General features: G+C 45.8%; 2 protein-coding genes across 8 annotated transcripts in view; both read left to right on the top strand.

The window, feature by feature from the left end:
* The first annotated feature begins 524 nt into the window (after positions 1 to 524).
* LOC122133388 (protein myomixer-like) lies at positions 525 to 815 on the top strand. Its single transcript, XM_042709516.1, has one exon. It carries the CDS (start codon positions 580 to 582, stop codon positions 805 to 807), a length of 228 nt encoding a protein of 75 aa, XP_042565450.1. The 5' UTR covers positions 525 to 579; the 3' UTR covers positions 808 to 815.
* A 47-nt stretch (positions 816 to 862) lies between these two features.
* LOC105890947 (spectrin beta chain, non-erythrocytic 5) overlaps positions 863 to 23,931 on the top strand; it is a 36,357-nt gene continuing 13,288 nt past the window's right edge. For 3 of the 7 annotated variants that reach the window (XM_031578926.2, XM_031578925.2, XM_031578924.2), the window contains exons 1-19: positions 866 to 1,630; positions 2,934 to 3,017; positions 5,132 to 5,293; positions 9,400 to 9,546; positions 10,435 to 10,626; positions 11,082 to 11,168; positions 11,360 to 11,478; positions 11,576 to 11,690; positions 11,792 to 11,869; positions 12,005 to 12,120; positions 13,550 to 13,706; positions 17,943 to 18,052; positions 18,248 to 18,362; positions 19,152 to 19,304; positions 19,738 to 19,887; positions 20,257 to 20,513; positions 21,737 to 21,851; positions 22,414 to 22,608; positions 22,885 to 23,037. In XM_031578926.2, coding sequence (XP_031434786.1) covers positions 1,019 to 1,630; positions 2,934 to 3,017; positions 5,132 to 5,293; positions 9,400 to 9,546; positions 10,435 to 10,626; positions 11,082 to 11,168; positions 11,360 to 11,478; positions 11,576 to 11,690; positions 11,792 to 11,869; positions 12,005 to 12,120; positions 13,550 to 13,706; positions 17,943 to 18,052; positions 18,248 to 18,362; positions 19,152 to 19,304; positions 19,738 to 19,887; positions 20,257 to 20,513; positions 21,737 to 21,851; positions 22,414 to 22,608; positions 22,885 to 23,037 — 3,117 coding nt within the window. In that variant the 5' untranslated portion in view covers positions 866 to 1,018. Of the gene's footprint in view, positions 1,631 to 2,933; positions 3,018 to 5,131; positions 5,294 to 9,399; positions 9,547 to 10,434; positions 10,627 to 11,081; positions 11,169 to 11,359; positions 11,479 to 11,575; positions 11,691 to 11,791; positions 11,870 to 12,004; positions 12,121 to 13,549; positions 13,707 to 17,942; positions 18,053 to 18,247; positions 18,363 to 19,151; positions 19,305 to 19,737; positions 19,888 to 20,256; positions 20,514 to 21,736; positions 21,852 to 22,413; positions 22,609 to 22,884; positions 23,038 to 23,931 lie in introns of all 7 variants that reach the window. The other 4 variants (XM_031578920.2, XM_031578921.2, XM_031578919.2 and 1 more) reach the window with 4 other exon arrangements.

Raw genomic sequence — 23,931 nt, 5'->3', positions numbered from 1 at the left:
GTTTCTGAATCTGTGGAAAAAAAACAACACCACTGAACATGCTGCTTCTTTGAACCATTTTACCGACAAGCACCATTCAGAGGACATCCGAACAACTGAGGTAAGATCTGCACGGTGTGTTCTTCTTTTCTTCTTTTCAAGCTGTTTTTGTCTGAGAGCATTACCTCACTCTATAGAGGCCCTGTGATTGAGGGGGTCACTGCAGGGTCTCTCACTGTCTCTGCCACTCTCTCTCTTATCTCCTCCAGCCCCTGTGTTCTTGTTCAGGGAGGAAGTTTTGACAGCCAGACTTTACAACCTCCTCCCCGCTCCCAGAGTGCTCTGCACATGCTCTGACAGACAGAGAGCCCTGGTGACTTCATCCCTCATTCACGAAACCTCCTCCTTCCACCCTATTTTTTTTTTCCTCCCATCTTTTTTTTTCTCTCCCTCCCTCCCTCTCTTGCTCTCTCTCTATCTCACTCCCTCTCTCTCTCTCTCCCTCCCTCCCTCCCTCTCTCTCTCTCTCTCTCTCCCTCTCTCTCTCCCTCTCTCTCTCTCTCTCTCTCTCTCTCTCTCTAAGCGGTGAAGCCAGGCAGCATGCCAGCCGTTTTCCTCCTCCTGCGCTCCCTGGTTATCAGGCTTCTCAGTAGCAAATTAGCCGGCTCAGCGGCGCAGTTCCTCCGCAGAAGCCTCTCCACGGCTGTGTCCCACCTCGGCAGAGCGCTGCGTCACATCTGGGACCGGGTGCGCTCGCAGGAGTCCCGGGAAGCCATCCTCTCCTGCGTGCTCTGCATTCTCAACATGCACAAGAAGCAGGACAACTGAGTTTTCGTTTTGGACACAACTCATCTACTTTCCTCTCTCTCTCTCTCTCTCTCTCTCTTGAGTTTCTGTTTTCTTTTTTTGCCTAAAAAATTAGAAGGGAGAGAGGAGGAAAGTGAGTGGACTGCTCTGTTATGATTACCTCTGTAGTTTTGATTTTTATCCCCCAAAATAATTGTCTACATATAAAGAAGACCTTATTTGAGGGGGAACCATGTCTGAAAGTTTTGTAAGGAAAATCCAGCCATTTACCATCGGGACCAAGCTCTCTGTGCCATCCGTATCAAAGTGCCCGGACTTCACAGAGAGCTACTTGCCGAGCCAGGCTCTGGACAACTGCAAGCTGCGGCACAATCTCAACGACCATGTGTCTCTTTTCCTGGGACGAGCCCAAGTGCGCTCTGGGAACCCACGGCTAGTGCCACAGCCACCATCACCATCATCATCATCATCATCAACAACATCATCTTTGTCATCCACAACAACTTCACTACAAACGACGACGACAACAACAACAACAACAACAACAAGTCAGGTAAACCCGGGCAAACATCAGCAACCGAGCATGGCTGAGGAGGACCATCTGAACAGAAACGCCATCTCCCCAACCTCAGCTGCCTCCAGATCCATTCGGAAGATTACTATCTCCAGCAGCACGGAGGGCAACGCACCCCAGGCAGACCAGGGACTAGGCATCCCACGGCTGAGATTCAACCCCCAGGTAGAAAACAACAACAATAACAACAACATCACCACCACTTCCAACCCACAACTGCCTCGGATAGTGGGAGTGAGCTGTGAGAATAAGCCCAGCTCTCATTTCAAGGTACTGAACACAACTTGACAATATAATATATGAGTGTTCTCACTGAGTCATGTTTACATATCATAGCTTTAAAACTTATATCTAGGCAACTATGGTAAAGAAATAAATGAATGGAATTCCATGCATGTACTTCACTGTGTTTTTTAAGACTATGAGATGTGGGCATTATATGGACACAAAACGGAAGATTTGTTCTTAATAATTTAATTGAAATTAAATGTTGCGTTTACACACTGTTGCCTTTGTTAACAGATAGTTGCACATGTGATGTGACTGCATGTAACCATAGCATGGTCGCTCATATAGCAAATGTATCCTGCCTAGATTAATCTCAACAGATTTATTGCAATCAAAAGATAAATCACCGGCCTATGGAAACAATGAGCCCTGTGCTGGAATCACAGTGTATACAGTTTAATGGATAAAACATGGTGCGGTCATGCTACTTACAGTGGGAAACAGAACAAGCAAATCTTCAAATGCAAGGATTTCAGGTGGCTGTGCGTTTCAGGATTTTGAATTGGCAGTTTTGACGACACTCATGAATCGTGTTTGTTAGCGATTTGAATTATGTTCGGCTACCATAAGTAAGGATAAACGAAAAGTAGGGCAGTACAAATTAGAGAAGAAACTGACGGTGCCATCTGAATTGTTTGCTGATTCTAATATTGTTTGTTTAGTATGATTTTTACAAGCTGCATATCTTGTGATAGCTTTGCGCATGGCGTATGACACGGCAGACGATTTCGCAATGAAGGCTTATCCACTTTTCCGAAAAGGCTTATTTTGATGGCTGTGGTTGATGTCATAAATTGTCTGTACACCCGTATATTGTATAACATTAACATTAGCGACACAATTGAAGGACAACATGCCTTCTGCACGTAAGCATTTTAGTGATAACAATATAAAAAAAGTCAAGACTTAAATATCTGCTTACTGAGTCTTTCATTATCATCCCATTCAAACTCGACTTATGCAAGACAGCAGTTGCATAAGACTGTATCACGTTATTCTCAATCTTTTCTGCTCATTATCCAAGTCTGTCAACGGCTGCAAGAAGAACATTTCTGTTCATTATAGTGCAAGTTAGGTAACATGAAATGTTAACAAATTATTTTCAACTGACTAATCATTCTAAGACTTTTAAATAATACATGTTTGTATAGACTATATGGAATAACCCAATTTAAAACGCGATTAACGGGATGGACATTTATTTTGACACTGAGCATACCTTTACATTTATGGACAAGCCTGTGCTCATTTTGTAAAATTAAGTTTGTTGTCTTTCTGTTCTTAGGTTTTACTTCGAAAAGATTCTGATGAAGATAAACAGAACTACAGTGTTCGAGAAACAAGAGGGAAATACCAGTGTGTTCAACAGGTGACTTTCTGAACCATTCCTAAAGTTCCAGGGTACCAATATTAGATAGAACTTTCCTCTTTGCTCCTTTGCCAAATTATTTAAGCGAATGATGGATCCATGCTCCAACCACAGTGGAACTCTCACAGGGTTCTTTTTTAGGTAGCATGCAATGCTAACATTCAGTCACATATCATTTTTTGTTTCCTTTGCTGCTTTTTAAGCTGTAACCCTGTAGAACTGGATGTCCTCTACCTAAATGTCATAGTGTAGAGAGACATTACTCAAGTCTTATACATAGAAATGCTCATGTGAGTGTTCTCTCTCTCTCTCTCTCTCTCTCACACACACACACACACACACACACACACACACACACACACACACACACACACATTTTCTCTCTTAGATGAATGAAATAAGTCACTTTAAGAGTGGTGTATGCTTAGCTTGATCCAGATGTACATATGATAATGGTCTTTTGGAATTTAGTATGTGATGTCATAGCCACAATTCACCAAGCTTAGGCTTATTGTTTTATGGGACATACAGGAGGCGGAAGAAGTGGTGACATTTTTATAACAGTTTTAGATTCAGCATGGGTTGAAAGCCTCAGACGGAAAGGCGACTCTTTAATAGGACCTGCGTGTGGTTCGACCACCTGTACGATCGGTGGTGTCCGAATAAGGCTGAGAGCTGAGGCCAGTGTTTATTTATGTGACGCCGTGGCCATTCGGACTGGGGAGTGGAACTGGATGCACTGTCGCTGCTCCAAGTCTTGAGTCATCCCGAGGAACAGTTAGCGAGGGAGCGAGGGAGGGAATGGGGACTTCTCATCCCAGCCTACATCAGCCCCAAACAGACACAGAGGGCCTGGGTTTAGTTTCCTGGGTGTGGAAAACATGAAGTCAGAGCGTACAGGACAGGACAGGACACACACAAGGCCTCATAGAACACTAGTTGATATTCTCTTAGGAGGAGCAAAGCCAATTAAACATTAATATCGTGATTTGTTCCACTGTGGTGTCCCTCCCAGAGTAGTTCGAGTAATAATAATAATTTAGTTCAAAATGAGTGAAGATTTTCTGCACGAGCGTCTCTCTGCGGATAGGTGAGAGGCGATACAGTCAGAGAGGTGCCATGTTGCCTTCTGTTCTCCCAGATGTTTCCTGGCTGAATAGACCATATAACTGCAACTCCTCTGCGCCATTTTAATCTGTCCCTGATGTCATTGCCATTGGATATAGTGCTGACTGCGCACTTTCGGGAGAGAGTGAAGCCTAAGGTAATGAACAAATGGTTGACATAGCTTTCTGTTTTCTGAATGGATTTAATTAATAGGCAGGTTAACATTTCAGAGCTGACACAGATAGTACTATTTTGTCTGCTGTGGGATAGAGCAGTCTGAAGCTTGGGACAAGGGCTACACAATGTATGTCTTTACTCCAAGAAGGTACTCAGACTGTAATGTTTTAATGGATTTTCATGCTTCAAACAGTAATTTGAACAGATACATGTACATGTATGTTATCATATTTTAATGGGCATGCACCATACAATATATACAGTGTGTGTATATAGATGCATGGAAGTTAGTAATCTTTATATTTTTTTAGCAGCTTTTTCTTAAAGAAACCTATAGACATACATGGTAGTATGTATAATGAGTGCTGTGGTAGTTTTTCACAGATTCTCACATTGTGACTCAAACCACAGCAAACTTATTTTATCACCCCAATGCAACTGGATTTGGACTCCGCCCTTCAGCATTAGTGACATACTGTAGTTGGTTTACCAAGGCTACGCAGCAGGCTAGGCTAGCACACCTTAGTCATCAGTGACGTAATCTGATTCTGTTTTGGCCATGTGGTTTGTGCCTATGTCTCCGGCATGGCCTGCTTTCCCCAAATATTCTGGAGGTCTTGCTTTCGAAAGTTTGAATGTTTGTTGACATATCTGTCCATCACATCTGTTTTCATCACATCACACAACGTGACTTCATTGAGGCAACACAAAGGCTCTCGCTGATAGAAAGGAAACACAAGACGTATACATTCCCTCTTATTGATGTCTCTAATGTGCCCTGAGTGGTTGGTTTGGATGACTTCATCGTGCCTGTTATGATGTTCTCACAGACTCCAGTCTTTAAGGCCCTGTCGCCGAAAAGAGACCTTTTAAAGCGGGAGAGTCCTCTGAGCGAGAGCAAGGACACGCCACAGGGTTCGAAAAGCACAGCGATCCAGAACGACCACTGCTTCACCCAGTGCAATACCCTCTTCAACAAGGAGATATCTCAGGTACCCATACTATAATTACTTCTATTCGAACACTGAAACAACAAAACCGACCATTCAATCAAATCTTTTTGCTCGCTATTGTTTTCGACCTCCTATTGCATTAGCTCAGTAGTCTTCATGGTACATTAAAGAATTTGATTTCTGTCATGCCACAGAGTCGCTTTGTACCAAAATTTGCACTGCACGTGAAAACAAAGACTAAGTGGAAAATAAAATTAAAAAAGAACAAGGGGAAGTTCTTCCAGCCAAGCCTTTGTGTTTAGCGTTCATTATTTTAGCATGATGAGACTCCTGGCTCTGTGTCCTATGGGGTCTTGTGTGAAGTTGACCAGGGGCTTGGCTATGGAAACAAAACACACAAACACACACACATGCAAACACACAAGACCGATGAACATGGAAACAGACTACCCCTGTCCTTTGACCTTGTAAAAAGGTTATCCTTCTTTTTTTCTTTTTTCCTCCCCTGTTCTTTTTGGTTACAGTGCATGAGAGCAGGCAGGCAGGCAGGGCAGGCAGGCGGTCGAGAACAGAGGGAGGGGAAGGGGAATAGTCACAAGAGGAGCAATTATTTGAGGATGAGATCATTGTTTGGCTTCATCCCTTCACGCCTTTGGCCCGCGGAGACCAACCAAGGCAGCACAAGCGCTTGTGTTATCTCATCGCCATGCGGGCTCCAACCTACATGGACATTTTTCTGTGGGTTCGGCTCTGGGCCACTGGGTCCAGCTGGCGGGGGCCTTAGTCTGCCTGCCCCACCAGCCAATCCAGCGCGAGATAATTGAGCTGGAATAACAGCAGTAGGGGGAAATAACTTTGCAGGGATGTATGCGTTCAGAGAGGATGTATAACTCACTGTTGGTGTTAATAAACTGAAGCACCATTGGTTTTTACAGAGCCGCGCGTGTTTTACGGAAACCGTCTCAGGGAGTGTGTTTACACTTTGCACGTTTTTTAGCCACTGGCACGCTGGTGGACCCTTGCGGCGATGTGGTCCAGTGGCAGAGTTTGATGAATGTGTTATTGCAGCGTTGCATGGCTGTGCAGGAGCTGTACCAAACTGGAGACATGTAAATTTCCAAAAATGAGACAGACAGAGAGAGACAGACAGAGAGAGAGAGACAGAGAGACAGAGAGAGAGAGAGAAAGAGAGAGAGAGAGAGAGAGAGAGAAGGGCAGCCACATAGCCTAACATAACCATTCATAAACTTGCTCTGTGGAAACAAGGATAATCCTGTAAAGCAGCTTGTCTTCTTCCTTTTTCATTTCAAAATTTCAATTATATATCAAAAAAGAGATGAATGACTGGGATGAATTGCAGGAGTGAAGATGGTTTTAGTGGCTTATGTGTCTAGTCCAAATCATAGTGTGTGTGGTCAACAGAAAGTATTTGTGTTTAGTTAATTGATACCTATACACGGTTTGGTTGGTTGGGTCCCTGGAATTTGTTTTTCCCAAATGGCCATGCTCAAACTGTGATGTTCAAAGCAAAAAGAAAAAAAAAAAAGGTTTATAAATGGCAGTCTGAGAACTGTGCATGAAAACAAATACATGCCCCAGGAGAGAGAGTGGATTAGCTGCCGGTGACTAAAAATGATGGTGAAAGTGATGGCATTTCTGAAAAACACACACCATTGTTTCAGTGGGAAAAGGAAGAAAACAAAGGCATTTCAGTTCCTGGATGAAGTAATTTTTCCAGACAGTGTTGACAGAGTTACTTTTAAAATACATTCCACCACAGATTACAGAATTTGTTTAGTTAGTCCTAAAATGTAAATTCTAATGTATTCCGTTAGATTACTCAAGGTGAGTAACGCATTAAAATAGTTTATTAGCTGTGGATGAAACAGTTATGTCAGACATTGAGGTTGTATGGCCCACCACCAACACCAACCCCCCAACCAACAACAAAAACAAAGGATAGATAGATGGTTAGATAGACAGTTATTATTACTAGTAGTATTATTATTATTATTATTGTTGCTATTGTTATTGCTATTTTTATTGTTATTATTGTTATTATTATTTGCCAATTATGCAGGCATATATGCTCATGAAACTTTAACATCATTTGTGTCAAAGAACCCATGTGACCCATGGTTGACAAACACGTGCTGGCTGGATATATTGGCCCACAACATTATAAGCTGATTGTACATTCCCAACACAGACTTGAGAGGTTTTTTATTTAGCCTGTTATTATAACCTGAGAGAGAAAGAGAAAGGGTGCACCTGAGAGATGCACCTCAACCTGAACAGCTTGGCCAGCGCAGTTTCAATGGTTTTATTGCTTCATTGCTCAGCATGGTTTGGCAAATGACACACTCTGGCTTCGGAAGGAAGATCGGTAGTAATTAGGCCTAACAGATGATGGTCGTTTTTGCTCTTCATTTAAATTTGCATCATCAGCTGCTGGCTGTTTCCTTTGAACATGCTATGACTGAACCAAAAACTCAAAAAGCAGGAATAAAATGTTACAAAGCGTTAGTTCGTTCATGGGTGCAGGGGACCTGGCGAGTGACAGAAGCATTGATTTTGACAGTGACAGAGCGGACTCTGATGAGCGGCAATTTCCTCGTTGTGGACCGGCGTCAGTTTGAGAGATGCTAGCTTATGGAAAATGCAGGTTTACAGGAGAATTTGAATTTTAGAGCGAATGGACTACACATGAAGATTTAAAAAGTTATCCCTTCAAGTGATCAATTGTAACTGTATCTGAATACAGTTACTCATATTTTATTTTCTAAATACGTAATGCCGTTACATGTATTCTATTACTCCCCAACACTATTTGCAGAGCACATCGCTTAGGGAAATGCTGTGATGTGATAGGGACGGCCATGTTTTCTCAAGCTTTGAAAACAGAAATACCTTTGAGGCCCAAGGGAACTATTAAAGTTAATGACTGTTCTCTTTAGAGAGGTGACATCATTTTTTAATTTCATGCAAAAACTCAAGTGTGGTTGCCAAGCTATGCTACGATTTTTTTTGTCATAAGTTGAACTGTGCTCCCTAGTCTCAGTACTTCTGAAAGAACATTACAAAACTTCTGACAAAAATATCTGGCCTTGCGACTGTGGCCTTTAGGCAAAAAAAAGTAGATCAGATTTAAGGACGGGGAATGAATTTTCTTCACCACAAAAGAAAGACCAAAACAATCTTCCCTGTTCTGTCCCATTGCCTAAAGCAACAGGAATTTTTTCATTTAGGGATATCGTACTATTTACAGGCTAGAATGGTGGCTTGATGTAAAACTGCAATTTTGCGGCTCTCTCAGACATTTGACTTGGGTGGGCTTCTATCTCTATAGACAAGTGACATTGTATTCATACCAAATAAACACGTACCGACCCTCCAGAGTCTTGCCACCTGTTTTCGATTCACACCATGCGGATGGAGCCAGAAAAGGGCTGTTTTAAAGACTTATGCAATGATCTTTGCAGACTTGCCAAAAGAAACCTCTGCTTTGGATAACATGACAGTGGGAAAAAAGGTAACCTCTGTGGTGCATTTCTGAAGTGTTGCTCCATATATACAGAGAAATGACATACTCTGGCCCTCTGTGGCAATGGAGACAACTTAAATCACACACACACACACACACACACACACATACACACCAGTGATGTGGGTTTGTAGTCTCAGCTCACAGTCTCTAGCAAGGCTTTACCTAAACTGTTTGGGTAATATAATGTTTCCAGTGAGCAGTCCACAGAGGAAAAATGGGAAGCACGTCCAGAAGCTGGAGGAGAGTGGTATGGCAGAAGTTAACAGAGAAATCCAACACACGCTTTAACAGAGCTTCCACTTAAGGACTTGTGTGAATACAGATATGAATAAGAACAGTACTTTGCGTTTCCTAGAAAGAGATTAAATAATCAAACAAAAAAAGGCACCAGGCAAACCCTGCCATGGAGCGAAGAGACTAAACATCGGAGAGATTAATATTCATGATTACATGTATGATTATAGTATATACAAATGAACAAAAGCTTTGCTGTTGCTGAGTGGCGTCAGTCTCACCAGCATCTACCAGCCACCAGCCAGATTCATTACATCTTAATTACGCTGCCTTGTACTGAGTTGTGCCTTTGGTTTGCCTGCAGGCTGAAGCGTGGATGAAGGGGAAGCTGAGGGACCTTAAGGACGGGTGTAACATCCAAAGATCCCCCCTCACAGACTGGGAGGAGGTGTCTCAAACCCTCCAAAGAGACCTCAAGGACTTCGAGAATACCCTCATTCAGCTGAACCAGGTGAGAAGGTATTAGTACAGGTATTATGCATTTGTCTGTGCCATCCTGAGCAAGTGGTCACTGGAGCTGAATTCACCTTAAGGGATCATGCCACTGCAAGAACATGAGACAGTCCCTTGTATTGACATAGGCAGATTTCAGTGCGTCCTGGGGGTTCCTCCATAGTGTAAGCCTTGATAAAAATGTTAAAGTGTTAAAACATAACGTAATGTTTATGCTGCGGCACGGACCACCTGCTTCCAGGATACTTGATGAGTTTGTGCTGTCCTCTGCTGAGGGATTAGAGTTTTCAGTGCGTTTCAGACCAGATCTGCTGTCCCTTGCGCAATCTCCATACGAGAGGTGCAGAGGGCAAACTAGAGAGCAAAAAGGGGGGGGGGGGGGGGGAAGAGAACGAAAGAGTGAGAAGGCTCTCTCCCAGCCAGACTCCATCACTAGGACACTGTTTATTCTTGCAGTCTCTGGAGAGGTTGTTTGGAAATGGTACATTGCTAATAATTAACCTCCCCTGACTCGGAGCATTTGTGGGGGTCACACCGGAACTGTGCTCTGAGTGTGTGAGGGGAGGTGGAGGACTGCCAGCATCTGTCTTGTTAACAGGACCCTCTGCAGCGCTTTCTCCGGGGATCTAGAAACTCCCTCTGTCTATTGTTTCACTATATTCACTTGGTGGTAACAGCAAAAATGAGACCCTGTGTCTCCTATTTTGACAAAATAAATAGTTGCGTTAAGTAATTGACAACTCAACAATGAGGGTCAGGTTTGCAGTATTTACAGGCTAAAAAATGTCATCCAACACACCAAAAATACTCTAGTTTTACTCAAATACTCTGATACACTAGTCTGTCTATTCATTTACTCATGAACTTGTCAACTCTCTTTGGACAGATGGGTGAACAGTTGATGTGTAAGACAAACCCTACCTCAGACCTGGTGAAGAAGCAGCTGAGTCAAGTGAGGGACCAGTGGCAGACGCTGAAGCAGACGGCAGCCAATCAGACCAAAGCTCTGGGGGGAGCCAGGAACCTGCATGAGTTCAACAGGAAAGTGGACCGTCTGGAGGCCTGGATCAAGGACAAGGTGAGGCTGGAAAGGTTCTCTCCCCATCGCTGTGTTCCTGTGTCTCACAGCCTTACCCTACTTTACTATTCTCTCTGGCTTTCCCTAAGCCTCCCCTGCTTGCTGTAGGATGTGCTGTGGTGGGACAACAAAGCACACATCAAATGTCTGTTCTCTGCATAGCACTGAGAAGTATATGTGTCATGAAGGAATCTGGTTCCTTTTGTCTGTAAATGCCACTGGGGCCCGCTTCTCTTTATTTAATCACATTCTCGTATTTTGTGAACCATGGCTGTGAAACATGTGTCCTAGAATTAAAGTCAAAGTAGATAATGTTGTTTAACGAGATCTATCTGGTTTTCATGGTCTCATGGTAGCCAGGCTAATTTAGAACAACAGTAGCAGGGCTTAAAGAAAAACAAAGGTTTGTTAGAACAACGGGAAGCTGTTAAGCATCAACTTTCTGTACGTGTCAGCAGGAAGAGGAGCAGTCGCTGGCCAATCTCCTCGGGGAGAACATTGACAAAATGCAGCTGACAAGGAGGATCTTAGATTTGAAACAGGTGAGTGCTTTGAAACACACACACACACATACACACACACACACACACACACTCTCAGGAGAAACGGAAAGGGCCTTTCCACTGGTGTTCTTGGGCTTTTTGGCGAGAATGTTTTTAGCATGAGTTGCTATCTGGCCATGAAATTGATTCTCTGCAATGATACGGCTTTGTGTATGCGAACCCCTTTCAAGGATGAGCAGTTGTATCGCAGTCTCCATGAGGAAATCAATCACTTGGCACTGAAGCTGGAGAAACAAGGCAAGACTGAGGGAAAGAACATCTCTACTCGGAAGAAGCACATTAATAAAATGTTAGTAATGAAAGTCCTTAATGAAACACATGGTATGCAGTCATATTTCGGCTATGTTAAGTCACAGCACAGCTCATCACTCACCCCTGTATTCTAGGTGGCTGAAGGTCCAGTATCTCCTCAAGGATTTTCATGAAAACCTGCAGCTTGCCCTGGAAGTCTCCTCCTTTTATCAACAGGCCGATAACATTATGTGTGCCATCAATAACATGGTAATTCAGTTGGCCATTTTTTTTATATTACAGATTTTGAAAGCATATTACATGCCTGGAAATGATTTAATAACTAATGATTTTTAACGTGCATTCCCTAGCGGAGAAACATTTCTGCAAGTCCTTGTCAAGCAAGTGGCGGCGATGGAGAGATTCGAGATATTGCCAGTCAGATTATGGTGAGTCGAAAGGTTCAGCTTTCACTTTGTGTAAATGTGCGAAATGTCCTCTGAAATGTTCTAAATTAATTCTGTTGTGTTTCTGTACTCCACTGCCAATGACTTCACCTGTGCCTGCATATCCCCTTGCACCAGATGCTTGATGTGACTGTCTCTCAGCTGTCAAACCTCCACCCTTCCCTGGCAGCCAGAGTCACCCAGAAGCAGGGAGAGGTGAAAGACTGCTGGGCCCTGCTCCAAAAGGCTGTCAGGTACAGTTTACATGGTGATGTCCAACACCTACAGTGTCCCTGTTAGGACATAAATCATTTCATCCTCCAGTGAGAATGCTATGAGTTTCTTCAGAACCAGATGGGCTGTGTTCTTTCCCTCTGTGTGCCTGAAAGTGTAACTGATCCTCTCTAGTCCAGTGCACCATCAGGCAATAAAGGTACAGAAACTAGGTTCAAGTATTAATTAAATGTGTGCTCAATGTTGAACACATGTTTTGGTTTAATATATATATATATATATATATATATATATAATTTGAGAGGTCTTTCTGCACTTGCAGTCCTTCTGTGTGCAATCATAAGATTGGTCTTTGACTGGAAATTGTGAAATCTTGCCCTTAAAAAAACATTGTGGTGGGATCTTATTAATGAGAGTCTCATGAAGTCCTTTCTCAAATACTTAACTTTTGACTTTATTTCAAACATTTGTTTTGAATTTCTCTGATTATTCTCTGAATGTATTAATTCAGAGTTTTTCCAGTTGAGCGCAAAGACCACAGAGCACTTTTTTAGGAAAACAGTTTGCTTACAATACAAAGTAATGTTGCCATAGCATCAAGCCAAGTGTTGAAACGGAATATGACATGCATTTATATTAGGATTCCAATACAGTATGCACTTTACATGCATTAACTCATATAGAAACTATGACTCTAGGTAAAGGTCTCCAAGGGTCTGATAATGATAATTCTGTTAACACTTGGCATGTACAACGTATTCAGACAGGCTGGTAAGTCACCCGCAGACAGTTTGTTTATTGTGTTGTAAATGAATGTAAAAGAAATTATAAATGACATCTGGATTATTAGTGTATGGTCTGTGCTCAGCACTTACTGGTTGATAGCCACAACATAAGAGCAGCTGTTGTTCATGTTGGATAATTTAACCCGTATCCAGTTGACCGATTTCCAGTGCAAATAATACCCACGCTGAAAGCAGTCATTTGTAAATGGAGGCCTGAGGTGCAGCTAGGTAAACACTGAATGATTGTCTGTGTCATAATGTTAGTTGAACTTTCAAAACTCGTTTTATCCTTCTTTATTGACAGTGTTGTTTTTTTTCCCCTATGTCCATAAATGATCCAGTGTTTTAAATTCCTCTCTGTTCTCAAAGCATCTATGTTTACTGTGTGCCTGTCTGACATGATTTAGACATTTATTTAGCCGTGAACCTTTTTTACATCATGCATCTCTGTGCTATGTTTAGATCAGGATCCAAATGACATCACTTTTGAAGCTGTAACCTTTCGTGGCTATTTTCAGTCTTTGTACACAGACACCGCGGGCAATGTGAGAATGTTTATAAGGGTCAGAGTTCAAAATCAATCAAGGGCTTTGTGTGTCCCCATGCCTGTGAGCTAGATGTCGAGATGACAGGTTTAACTGACCCCTGAATTCCTCCTTCACAGGAGTGAGAAGCCAGCTCCCCCCAGCTCCCAATTCGCCAGGGAAGACGGTGACCCGGCGACTCCGTCCAAAGAGCCCCAGTGCAGCGTGGGAACGCCGCCGCACAGGCTCATGGGAAAGGAGGTGAAAGAGGAGCAGAACCGGCTCAAGGGATGTGCGGTCAGTAGCTTGGTATTTACCACGGACATGCGACTGAATGTGTGACTCTCTTTCTCTCTGCGTGCGAGTTCCTGCCCCCCCCCCCCCCCCCCCACCTTACCCCCCACACCACTTCTTCTCTCAGTAGACACAACTTGGCTGTTTGTTCCCTCGTCCGAGACGACTGAGTCACGATTGATTCAAGATGTGTGAGCAGCAAAAAGCCAAAACACTAACCTCATGTTTGAGCAAACACACCTTGATCTGCAAAACTATAGTCTGTCTATCTGTCTATCTATCTCAAGGTGTTTGAAATGACTCAGCCAGGACTAGAACACCTTGAGCACGTGCATGTAAACATCCGGTTTTGCCCATGTGTCAGCTAACCTCTACCCCACAGAGGGGCATCCTGCCACACGGTCGTGGTCCATACACTCTCCAACAGCCCGTCTCTAACATGGCTCTCTTGATTAGGGAACTCAGGCTCATACAGCTCATGGGGAGAGACCTGGGACAGGGAACAGTCTGGCGTCTGTGTCTGTTCGTTTCTTTTCCTCCCTCACATCCTCTTCTCTATCTTCCACTGAGGACTTGGCCTTGCGCTCCACCCTATACACACTGCTCGCAGGAAGAGATTTCTGAGGTGTTGTTTACCCTGGCGGTCTAATTCTAGACGTTTCCATGAGGAGGAACGTTAAGTCATGGCATGACCCATGTGGCCAAACTGTACGCCAGAACAAACAGCCCTTTCCTCAAACTAAACGCGAACCCAGGGCCCTTTTTAAACAGCTAAACCTTAATAGTTTTCATATCCTCTGACATTATGGTTTGAATAACATCTGCACAGGCTTTTTCAACTGCATTAATGAACACACATCAGTTTAATACCGTATGAATAGGGAAAGGTATGAGGCGTCATTAGTGTTGGATGGGTGCTCTGGCATGCTGCTTACCAGGTTGGTCCTCACATTGCAGAGCTGACGTTTCATCTTTAGTGGTGTATATGTTTTTTCTGTCTAGGTGAGCCATTTATGGACCATATGTTTAAAATGACTTTCTAAATGCAAGCTTTCTTCTCCAAAAAGGAAAAAAAGAAACGGCTTTGCTAAACACTGGATTTAAAAGCTACCAGTCAGGTCGTTCATATAGCCTGTAAGTGCTTTTTAGATGTTTGCCTTGTCTGTGCCCAAAGCGAGGCTGTGCGTAGAGAGGCAGTCTCCCTGCTGCGCCTGGCGAAGGCCGCCTAACCATCCCCTCCAGATGACCCTGTGTTCTGGCACACCGCCCCTGTCAGGTCTCTGTTCTCTGGCAGAGGAGTCACATCCATTCTTTCCACTCTCTTTCCCTTTCTTCTCTCTCTCTCTCTCACTCTCCCTCTCTCTCTATGTCAACCGCTAGCCTTGCGTCTGGCTTCCTCGCGGAGCCTGGCTGTGTTGCTGTGTGTTCCAGCAGCTGTGGCATTGTGTGACATCAGTGCCGTGGTGGAATATCTCAGGTGTTTGTCTCACCCTGCAGCCTGGCACCGTCGGCTCCCTTTGCGGTGCCCGCTGGTTCACAACAATGGGCACTTGTGTCAGCCAGCGCTTGGCAGCCGGGGGGTTACCTGAGTGCAAGATGCGTGGGAGTTGTGCTCATTACTCTTTATGGAGAGTTTAATAAGAGAGCGTGAGGAAAAAAGCGCAGGCCGAGCCCACAGGCCCGGTGTGGTGCGGTGCAGTGCGGTGTTGTGCCAGGCAAAAGCCACAAGCCCAGCAGTAAAAGAAACGGGCACTCACTCTGCCTCTGGGAGCGCTGAATTGATTATGCCACATTAGGAGGGGTGGACGGATTGGGGTGAAGCAGCTGCTGGATGTTGACTTGGGACACACGCTTCTTTTCTTCCTCTCTCTCCCTCTCTCCCTCTCTCTCTCTCTCTCTCTCTCTCTCTTGGTCTCTCTCTCTCTCACACATGCACACACACATGCATGCACATACACAAGATTTAGCCGAAAACATTCTCTTGCAGTTGCCAGGTGGTTGAACCATTGGAAGTGATTCTTGCCGATGAAGGTGGTCAAGTTCGCTGTGCATGTGTGGCTGTGTGTATGTGTGCAGGTGATGACGTACTCTAGGCTCTAAATGTAAGGATGGCAGGATGATCCCGTCCGCTCAACTGGTGATATACGTGCTCATATTTTTTTCACTAGTCTGTAACAGCAACCAGATGCTAAGCTTCCACGGTGATAGATTTACATGTTGATTAGTGATCACATCTGACTCCACGCCAATACATCAGACAAGCACGGCTGCAGTTAGGAGGACAAGGAGAAGCAGGACATAAATCTTCCAATTGAAAGAGAGATTTAAGGTGAGGGGTGAGGAACAAAAGGAACCCGCTAATAACGAGGCGGGGGGGGGGGGGGGCATTAATGTAGGCAGGAAGTCATTCAGTGGGCTGTACTTTCTGCCCGAAGTGACATAAATCTTTGTCTCATTTTCTTTTTTTCGGTCTGCCGGAAAAAGGAAAAGCTCCCAGGGGGTGCAGATAAACTTCTGAAGTTGTTTGGTGTGGCCCGAGGCGCAGAGCAGGGAGACGCGAGTGAGAGGAGACGTCACCGATGCTTATCGAGCCTGCAGACTTAATTGGGCAGAGCTTTGTTATTCTTAGCATTGAAATCCGCGAGCAGCGCTGATAACGTGCCTTTGTGTGATTGAAACCATGCCCTCCGTTGACAGGCATGTTTTTAAGCTCTATTAAACCCTCTTAAATTTAATGTTTCCGTAGCCCCCATCCCGAAAGACACACACACTCAAACACAAAGCACAGGCTCTGACCCTCGGCCCGTCTCTTTCCTTCTTCAGCAATTATTCTGCTGCCATGCATACTGCGCTCAGATTCTCCACATTCAGTGCAATTAGTAATAGTTACGAAGAAGAAGGGATGTAGCATACACTCATTATTGTGTGTGTGTGCGTGTGTGTGTGTGAGTGTACATGTGTGCGTTTGTGTGTAGCCTCCGCGCTCTAGCCCAGTGAGGTGTGTCAGCTGCAGTTGAGGAGTGGAGGAGGGGGATCACTCGCCACCTGCCAGGGGAAAGTCGGGGCTGCCTGCCCTGCATCGGAGGCACACTCCCTGGGAGCCCTGACACAGAAGAGGGCCTTGGCTCCACTCTCTCTTACCCCACCTGAGAGCTCGTTAAAGGGGAGCGGGCCAGAGGGGTTGAGCTGGGGGCCTTTCACAGCTTGGGCTTAGGACTGAACTCACGCCTGTCACCACCCCCCCTACACACACACACACACACACACACACACAGAGAGTACCACACACTCATTCACTCATACACACACATTCACATACACACACACACACACAATAACACAGAGAGAGAGAGTGCAGCCATGGAGCTGTGTGGGTGGAAAAGTGGAGTATTTGTGAGGCAGCCCGTACACAGGGCCAAACAGAAATGGGGGCTGTTTGAGGCACGGAGAGGGGGGGTGCAGATGCTGCGGTGCGTACAGGGTGTATAAATCACACCGCAAATGTCAAACCCCCACAGACCTCCCCTCAGACCTTGTTCGAGCAGAAGTACAAATTAAAGCAATGTTTAGTCGTTGATACGGGTCCCAAGCTCACGTGCCAAGCCTGTGGTCGCCAAACCAACTGACCCCCATCCCACTTTCCTTTCCAGATCTGTGTTTTCCATAGAAATACCAAGTGTCATTTTCATAACATCTTCATTTGTTTGCTCAGGGAGACATATTTATGTGATCTATTCGTATAAATGTGAGTGAAAAATGCTCTGCTGGTTCAAATGGGAGGCTTGTCTTAGAGGGTGGTTATACCGTAGGGTGAAGCGTATGGACGGAGGAATGAAAAGTGCTTTCCTGTGTTGGCTTTTCCCTGCAGCGCTGGCTGTAAACTTCTGGGGGTTGCTGTAACAGTAGGGACAGATGAAGACATTAAAAAAACAGTTGAGCTTTTCCGGGAGTGTGTCCATGACGTCTAGTCTCTTAAAAAATAAAAAATAAACCACAATGTGACATTCACTCTAGTGGCGCCATGGCAACGCCACGTTTCTGTTGAGGATGGGCCAAACGTTACGAAATGAGCTTGCCGAATTTCCCCTAATTCAGTGACCGCAGATGACGACAGGACGTTGTTGTCATGCTGATGACTCCTGTTGCCCCTGACGTGTCATCAGACGTGTCTGTGGTTCTGTGCTGCAGCTGAGCTGAGCTGAGGTTCATGTCTGTCTCTGTATTTGTTTTCCCCCACAGGGTGGGAGAGAACCGGCGACCACCAGAGCACCGACGAACAGCCTTGACGAGAGCAGCCAGAACACCGGAGTGAGTGAAGTCATCCAGCGACCTCAGACAGAGGCGGAAAGGTGACCTCCCGTTTCACCCCTGGCCTGACTCTGTTCTCCCATGTCTACCCAACCTCCACCTCCACCTCCACCTCCACCTCCACCTCCACCTTCAACCACACCCACACCCTCGTCTCTTGATGGAGAAGGCAGTCGTGAGCCAAACGCTAAATGAGTTGCATTGTTTTCTCTTTTTTTTCCTCCTCTTTCTGGCAGCAGGAAGCAGAGGGCTGAGGAAATGCGGGTTGCCGTGGCGGGGGCGACGGGGACAAGAGAGGACCACCCACAGCTCCACACGCAGCTCCAGAAATTTACCGTGTCCGCAGACAAGGTGCCCATTTCCCCTTCTCCTCCTCCATTAAGGCAGCATTACACAACTGTTACGCAACACTGACCTCACCTGCGGTCCCTCGTCCTCACGGCCAGTCCTCCTTTCTCAGCAGAAGGAGGAGGAAAGAGAGAGACAGACAGGGAGAGAGGGAGAGAGGGATAGAGAGAGTGAATGAAAGGGAGATGATCAGAGATGCAGGGTCCTCCCCTGGGATTGGGAGTACTACTCTTGGTCTCCGCTGTCAGCCAGTGAAAGAGGCCGGAGCCGATGCCTGTGGGATGAGGTCACGACACTGCTTGGGAATACTAGAAGTTGGTCTGTGTGTGTGTGTGTGTGTGTGTGTGTGTGTGTGTCTGTGTGTGTGTGTCTGTGTGTGTGTGTGTGTGTGTGTGTGTGTGTGTGTGTGTTGTGTGTGTGTGTGTGTGTGTGTGTTTACGTGTGAAACAGAGAGAATGTGACACCACCACTGGCCCAGAGTCCTTCACCCGTCAGACTTCCAGGAATTGTCCTGGGCTGCCTCCATCTCCAGCACAAGCATGTCTGGGTCTAGACTGCAGCCAGGCCCACTCATAAGCCAGGCCCCAGTAGATTTGACTGAATCCCTGCTGTTGGCAGAGGATCTTTCACCCCTTCCCACTGACTGTTCTGTCTCTTCAGTCCCTCCACATATACACACACACACACTCCTGCTCTTTTGTGGAATGTCACATCTCATTCTGCTCTTTTTCATTCTTTCATTCTTCCTCTCCTGCTGTCCGTCTTCCAAACAAAAAAAATAAAACCCAACAGACCCTGTCCTGGCTGAAGGACAATGTCGCCATGGCAACGCAGATCTGTTACACAGTGGGCTCCAACTCCAGCTTCGAGGCGGCCAAGAGGTGTCAGGCAGTCCTGGAGCAGGACATCCTGTGCAACAGAGCCAGGATAGAGCTGGTCAAGAAGGTACTGAACACAGGAAGCTCTCTCTGGCCAGAGGCAGGGCTTCCTGTTTGTCAATAGCAACCTGTTACTATAACACTCTGTCCACAACACCCTGTTTCTCAGAAAGCTAACATTCCCCTAACCTTCATAAAAATCATCTAATAGCCTTTCCAGTGGCCTATCCAGTAGGAAGGTCAGGTAGATGATATAATAAAGCCATGCACGATGAAGGTAGAATTTGGGATGTGCCGTCCTTAGCTCAAGGTTGTTCCAAAATACTGTAGTTTAAGTAAAATTCTGTTCTGAATGATTTTTGGGATTATGCTGTAAGTGATGATCTAGATTTCTGGTTTCGATATCTGGTTTGGTTAGCAGTTAGCTGTTCCATCAGGGTATCCTCAAGTACAGCTGTTCCAAATACTCACGCTAAACAAAGTTCCCCCATGACCTGCAGGAGGGCCGTGGCCTGGTGAAAGCCCACCATCCAGGAAGCGCAAAGATCGAAGAGTTCCTGGGCCAGCTGGAGGTCCTGTGGGATGAGCTGAAGAAGCAGCATCAGAGGAACGTGGTGGTCCTGCAGGCCTCCGAGGAGCTCAACTTCAGGGTTAGCCCCTCATTTACACTCATCAGGCTCGTGATCAGTGCATCTGTGCTTGCCTCACATGTGGTTGCAATCTGAGACGTCTAGGTCTGTGAATCCAATTAGTCTCTCTTCTTCTGACGTCTCACCCCTTTCTCAAAAGAGTCTGCAACTCTTTTCAACAATTGGATCGTCTTTTTTAATTGCTTTAGTTACACATTTATGGAAGGTGATTCTCATGAAGGACATCATTGCCTTGATGATTCTTGGAGGCAAAACAGAAGCAACCAAAGTTGTAATTCAATAGATACATATCAACAACTGTGCACACTGGCTTATAAAGAGCTTCCCTACACTCAGACCACTCTCTTCCCCGTGTCCCTGTCTCTCCAGGCGGTGACGGTCCTTCAGGCTCTGGGTGGTCTAGAGACCTGGTTGGAGGCGGTGGAGACGTCCATCAGGGAGAGCTCAGTGGCAGGGGACCCTGAGTCCATGAGCCTGGCCGAGCACGAGAGCTGCCTCCTGGAGAGGGAGTTGTCCGCCCGCGGCCTCCAGCTGCAGGCCCTGAGACTTGAGGCGGACACCCTGCGCACCCAGAGGCACCTGCACACCGAGCTGCTACCTGCACGCATCCAGGAAGTAGATAGGAAGTAAGTGCCCATTCCTGTCGCCATCTCCCCATGTGGCTTCTAGATGTTCTTGTCCTCCATTTGGGTTCTTTGTGACATTCCGTTCAACTCGGTTGCTTGAGAGTGTTTTGGTCTGCCCCCTCTTTCCATTCACCTTGTCAGACGAGAGGCACAGCTACTTCCAGGAAATTCCCATTAATTAATGTCATTAATTTCATTCTTAATTCATGGGCGTCTAAAGGATGTTTCCTCAAGGTTTTTGACCTGTGAGTCCACCCATTATAAGCACATACACACACACACACACACACACACACACACACACACACACACACACACACACACACACACACACACACACACACACACACACACACACACACACACACACACACACACGTGCTGTAATACTCCACTTATACCTATTGCTTGGCTGAAATGAGCTTTAAGCCTGTGCTTCTTTTTCCTCTAGGTGGGGTTAGGCCGAGGGGTCATTTCTCTGGACTCTGTTTTTTTTTAAAAAGGCTTCTGTGATGTTGGCCGCTTTGCCGGGTCTGCACCTCTGTCTATAAGCATGAGTCAGACTCTGTAAAAGACACAGAGCTTACCAAAGAAAACAAAGCAAGGAAAGGGCGCCGATGATGCGCCTCAAGGCCTGGGGTGCGGCTGGGGGCCATTTTAAAGCCTGTGTGTGTGTGTGGGTGTGTGTGTGTGTGTGTGTGTGTGTGTGTGTGTGTGTGTGTGTGTGTGTGTGTGTGTGTGTGTGTGTGTGTGCTTGTGTGTGTGGGTGGGTGTGTGTGTGTGGATAGCATTGGTTCAGGTAAAGGCTGCCTAAACAGCTGCATGACAGTTGGGATGACATCACTGCTGAGGAGTGTGCTGGTTCCTGCCAAACGGCATTGTGCAGTTAGAATAATGGCGCCTTCATGTCTTGAGCAGGAATTTTATGCATCGACTTGATGAACTTTATGCATCACCGTAAGGTAGCCAAAGATCACACTGTACACTTGTCTAAATATGTTTATGTTACAGTGTTGTTTGGCTTTTGGTTAATATATTATGAGATATATGAGATGAAAATGAGTCACTGAAGATATTGTTCAAGGAGAAACGATGATGTTTTTGCATTTCCATCTACAGTTGTGTCTGTGTGAGCACCTGTGTGTGCATGTCCATGTGTGTGTGGGGGATTGTGTGAAGTTTGAGTGCGGTGTTTTGACAGTTGTTTGGATGCTGTCTCCTAGATACCAGAGTGTGCAGTGTGCGCTGACTCAGCAGAGCTCGGAGCTGCAGGACACGCGGATGCTCACCGAGTTCCTGGAGCGGGTGGAGCTGGAGGAGGGCAGCACCCTGGGACAGGTGTGTTTACACGTCCCCACCACTCGACCTTCAACCTTTAACTCCTAAATCTTACCCCAAATCCAAGGTTGTCCCAGAGGACTATGCACTGTGCTACTGCGCAACTGCTGTGAATGCCTCTCTCTGCTCTGCATACCTGAATGACATCATCAGTACTGCTAATGACTAGCCTGATTTTGATCAGAACACCATAACAGCACAATTGCATTAATTAGGTGTGTGAGGCTGAGGTGACATGGAAAACATGCAAGATAGCATTGAGGAGGGCTTCTCTAATTCATTACATCATAGTCGTGTGACCTAGATAGTACATTGGTAGTTACGCCAGAGGCGCTGTCCCCTGCTACAGGGAGAATAGGGTAGGTCTTTAGTGCTGACTGAGCCCAAATCAAATAGCAAGCGGCACCCAATAGCAAGCAAACATCAGCTGACACTGTCTCAAGCATCTGGGGAGGATATTTTTCTGTGGCCACATAGTCACATTCTGTTGCTGACTTAAATCAGTGTGTGTGTTGATATGTATATGTGTTTATGCATGTGTGTGTTTGTTTGTGTGTGCCAGCCTCTCCATAGTGAGATAGACTCAGAGCCGTCCCTGTTGGCCCTACCGTCCGGAGGAGGCAACGTGCCCTTGTTGGAGAGCATAGGAAACCCTGTGGAGGAGCTGCGGGAGGCCGTGGAGATGCTGAATGACACGGCCAGGAAACGAGGGCGCTCCATCTGCCAGGACCAGGCCATACAGGACCTACTGAGCCAGGTAGGAGACAGGGAGCAGGAGAGACCACAAAAGAATGACACATTCTTTTCTTTAAACTGATTGTGTCTATTTATTTGAGGTCTCAAAACTGTTTCAGTAATCAGACAGCACATACATAATTCAGCATGATTTAGATGGCTAACTGTGTTTTATGTGCACGGAAGTATCATCATCAGGACAAATGAGATAGGTCTTCTTAAACCAGCCATGTTGAGTAACACTGTACCCAGCACTCTAAATGTCCTCACCTATGCTTCGGCGCCCCTCGTATCCCAGCATGCCACAGTGTCTGTGCGGGTGGAGCAGCGGCAGCAGCGGGCGGCGGAGCTGGCGGAGCAGGTGCAGGCGAGGGAGAGCGAGATGGCTGTGAGGTGTGAGCCAGAGCGGAGTGGCCTGGAGGCCCTGCGGGAGGAGCAGCAGCAGCTGCAGGTGAGGGGACCTCGCCTTTCACACTCACACGCAGCTGCTATGTGTGTCACTTCTCCTGGGTTTGACCCTGTGACCTCACCAGAGTCAAGTGTGCCACCAAGGAGGTTCAAATCCATGACCGTTGGCCTAGTTGTTAAAAAACTCCCAAAAAGTTTTTAATATTTTGTAATACAGTACAGCTCTGTTACAGTAGTCCCACAGTACATGTACTCTCCTATCTGTCATCTCATTGTAGCACCTTACTGTCACGTTTCATGTAGACCTCTCCGATCATCTAGAAATTGTTTTTTTCCTTTCCTTTTCAGGTTGTTCTCTTCTTTAATTTTTTCATCCAAAGACCTCATAGCTTCTTTGTAGAACCCATGTGAAACCTTCTATTTATCTCTTCTTCTCTTTACTCCCATGCTTCTTGCCATCCTCAACACATCATGTCTACCTAAAAGTGCAACCCCCGTCTTAATTTCAGTCGGTGTTGCTGTTGCTCCTCCAAACCCACAGCTGTAGCAACACTTTCCAGAAGACATAAAAGTCTTCCGTCATCCAACAGACATTTCAACAGCAAGCAAAAAAACAAAACCCCACAACTTAAAAATCAGCTTTGTAAATAATCAGGAACACCTCTGTGTTCTCTTCAGAGGATGTGTTGGAATGGAGGTGATCCAGCCAGGAAAGGAGGTCAAACTCAGTCCGTCGCTTATAAACACCATCACAATTGTGCCAAACGTATTATTGGTCCAGAGAGCTTTATGATTACAGTAACACAATGGGTTTTAGCCGTTTCGCTGTAATTGGAGAGAAACAAGCCTGGTTTCTCACGCACAGCCACTCCACGAGTCTCGGTTAGCCGCGACGTGCTATTGCACAGCCTGTTTCCTGTTGTGTGCAGGGTTTCCC

The sequence above is a fragment of the Clupea harengus genome, chromosome 13 (assembly GCF_900700415.2).
Source record: "Clupea harengus chromosome 13, Ch_v2.0.2, whole genome shotgun sequence".
NCBI classification, from domain to species: Eukaryota; Metazoa; Chordata; class Actinopteri; order Clupeiformes; family Clupeidae; genus Clupea; species Clupea harengus.
Note: the sequence above shows the minus strand (reverse complement) of the source record. Positions and strands in the feature narration are given on the sequence as shown.

Excerpts from the sequence above, each read along its gene's own strand:
- LOC122133388 (XM_042709516.1), top strand. The coding sequence starts at position 580 with ATGCCAGCCGTTTTCCTCCTCCTGCGCTCCCTGGTTATCAGGCTTCTC.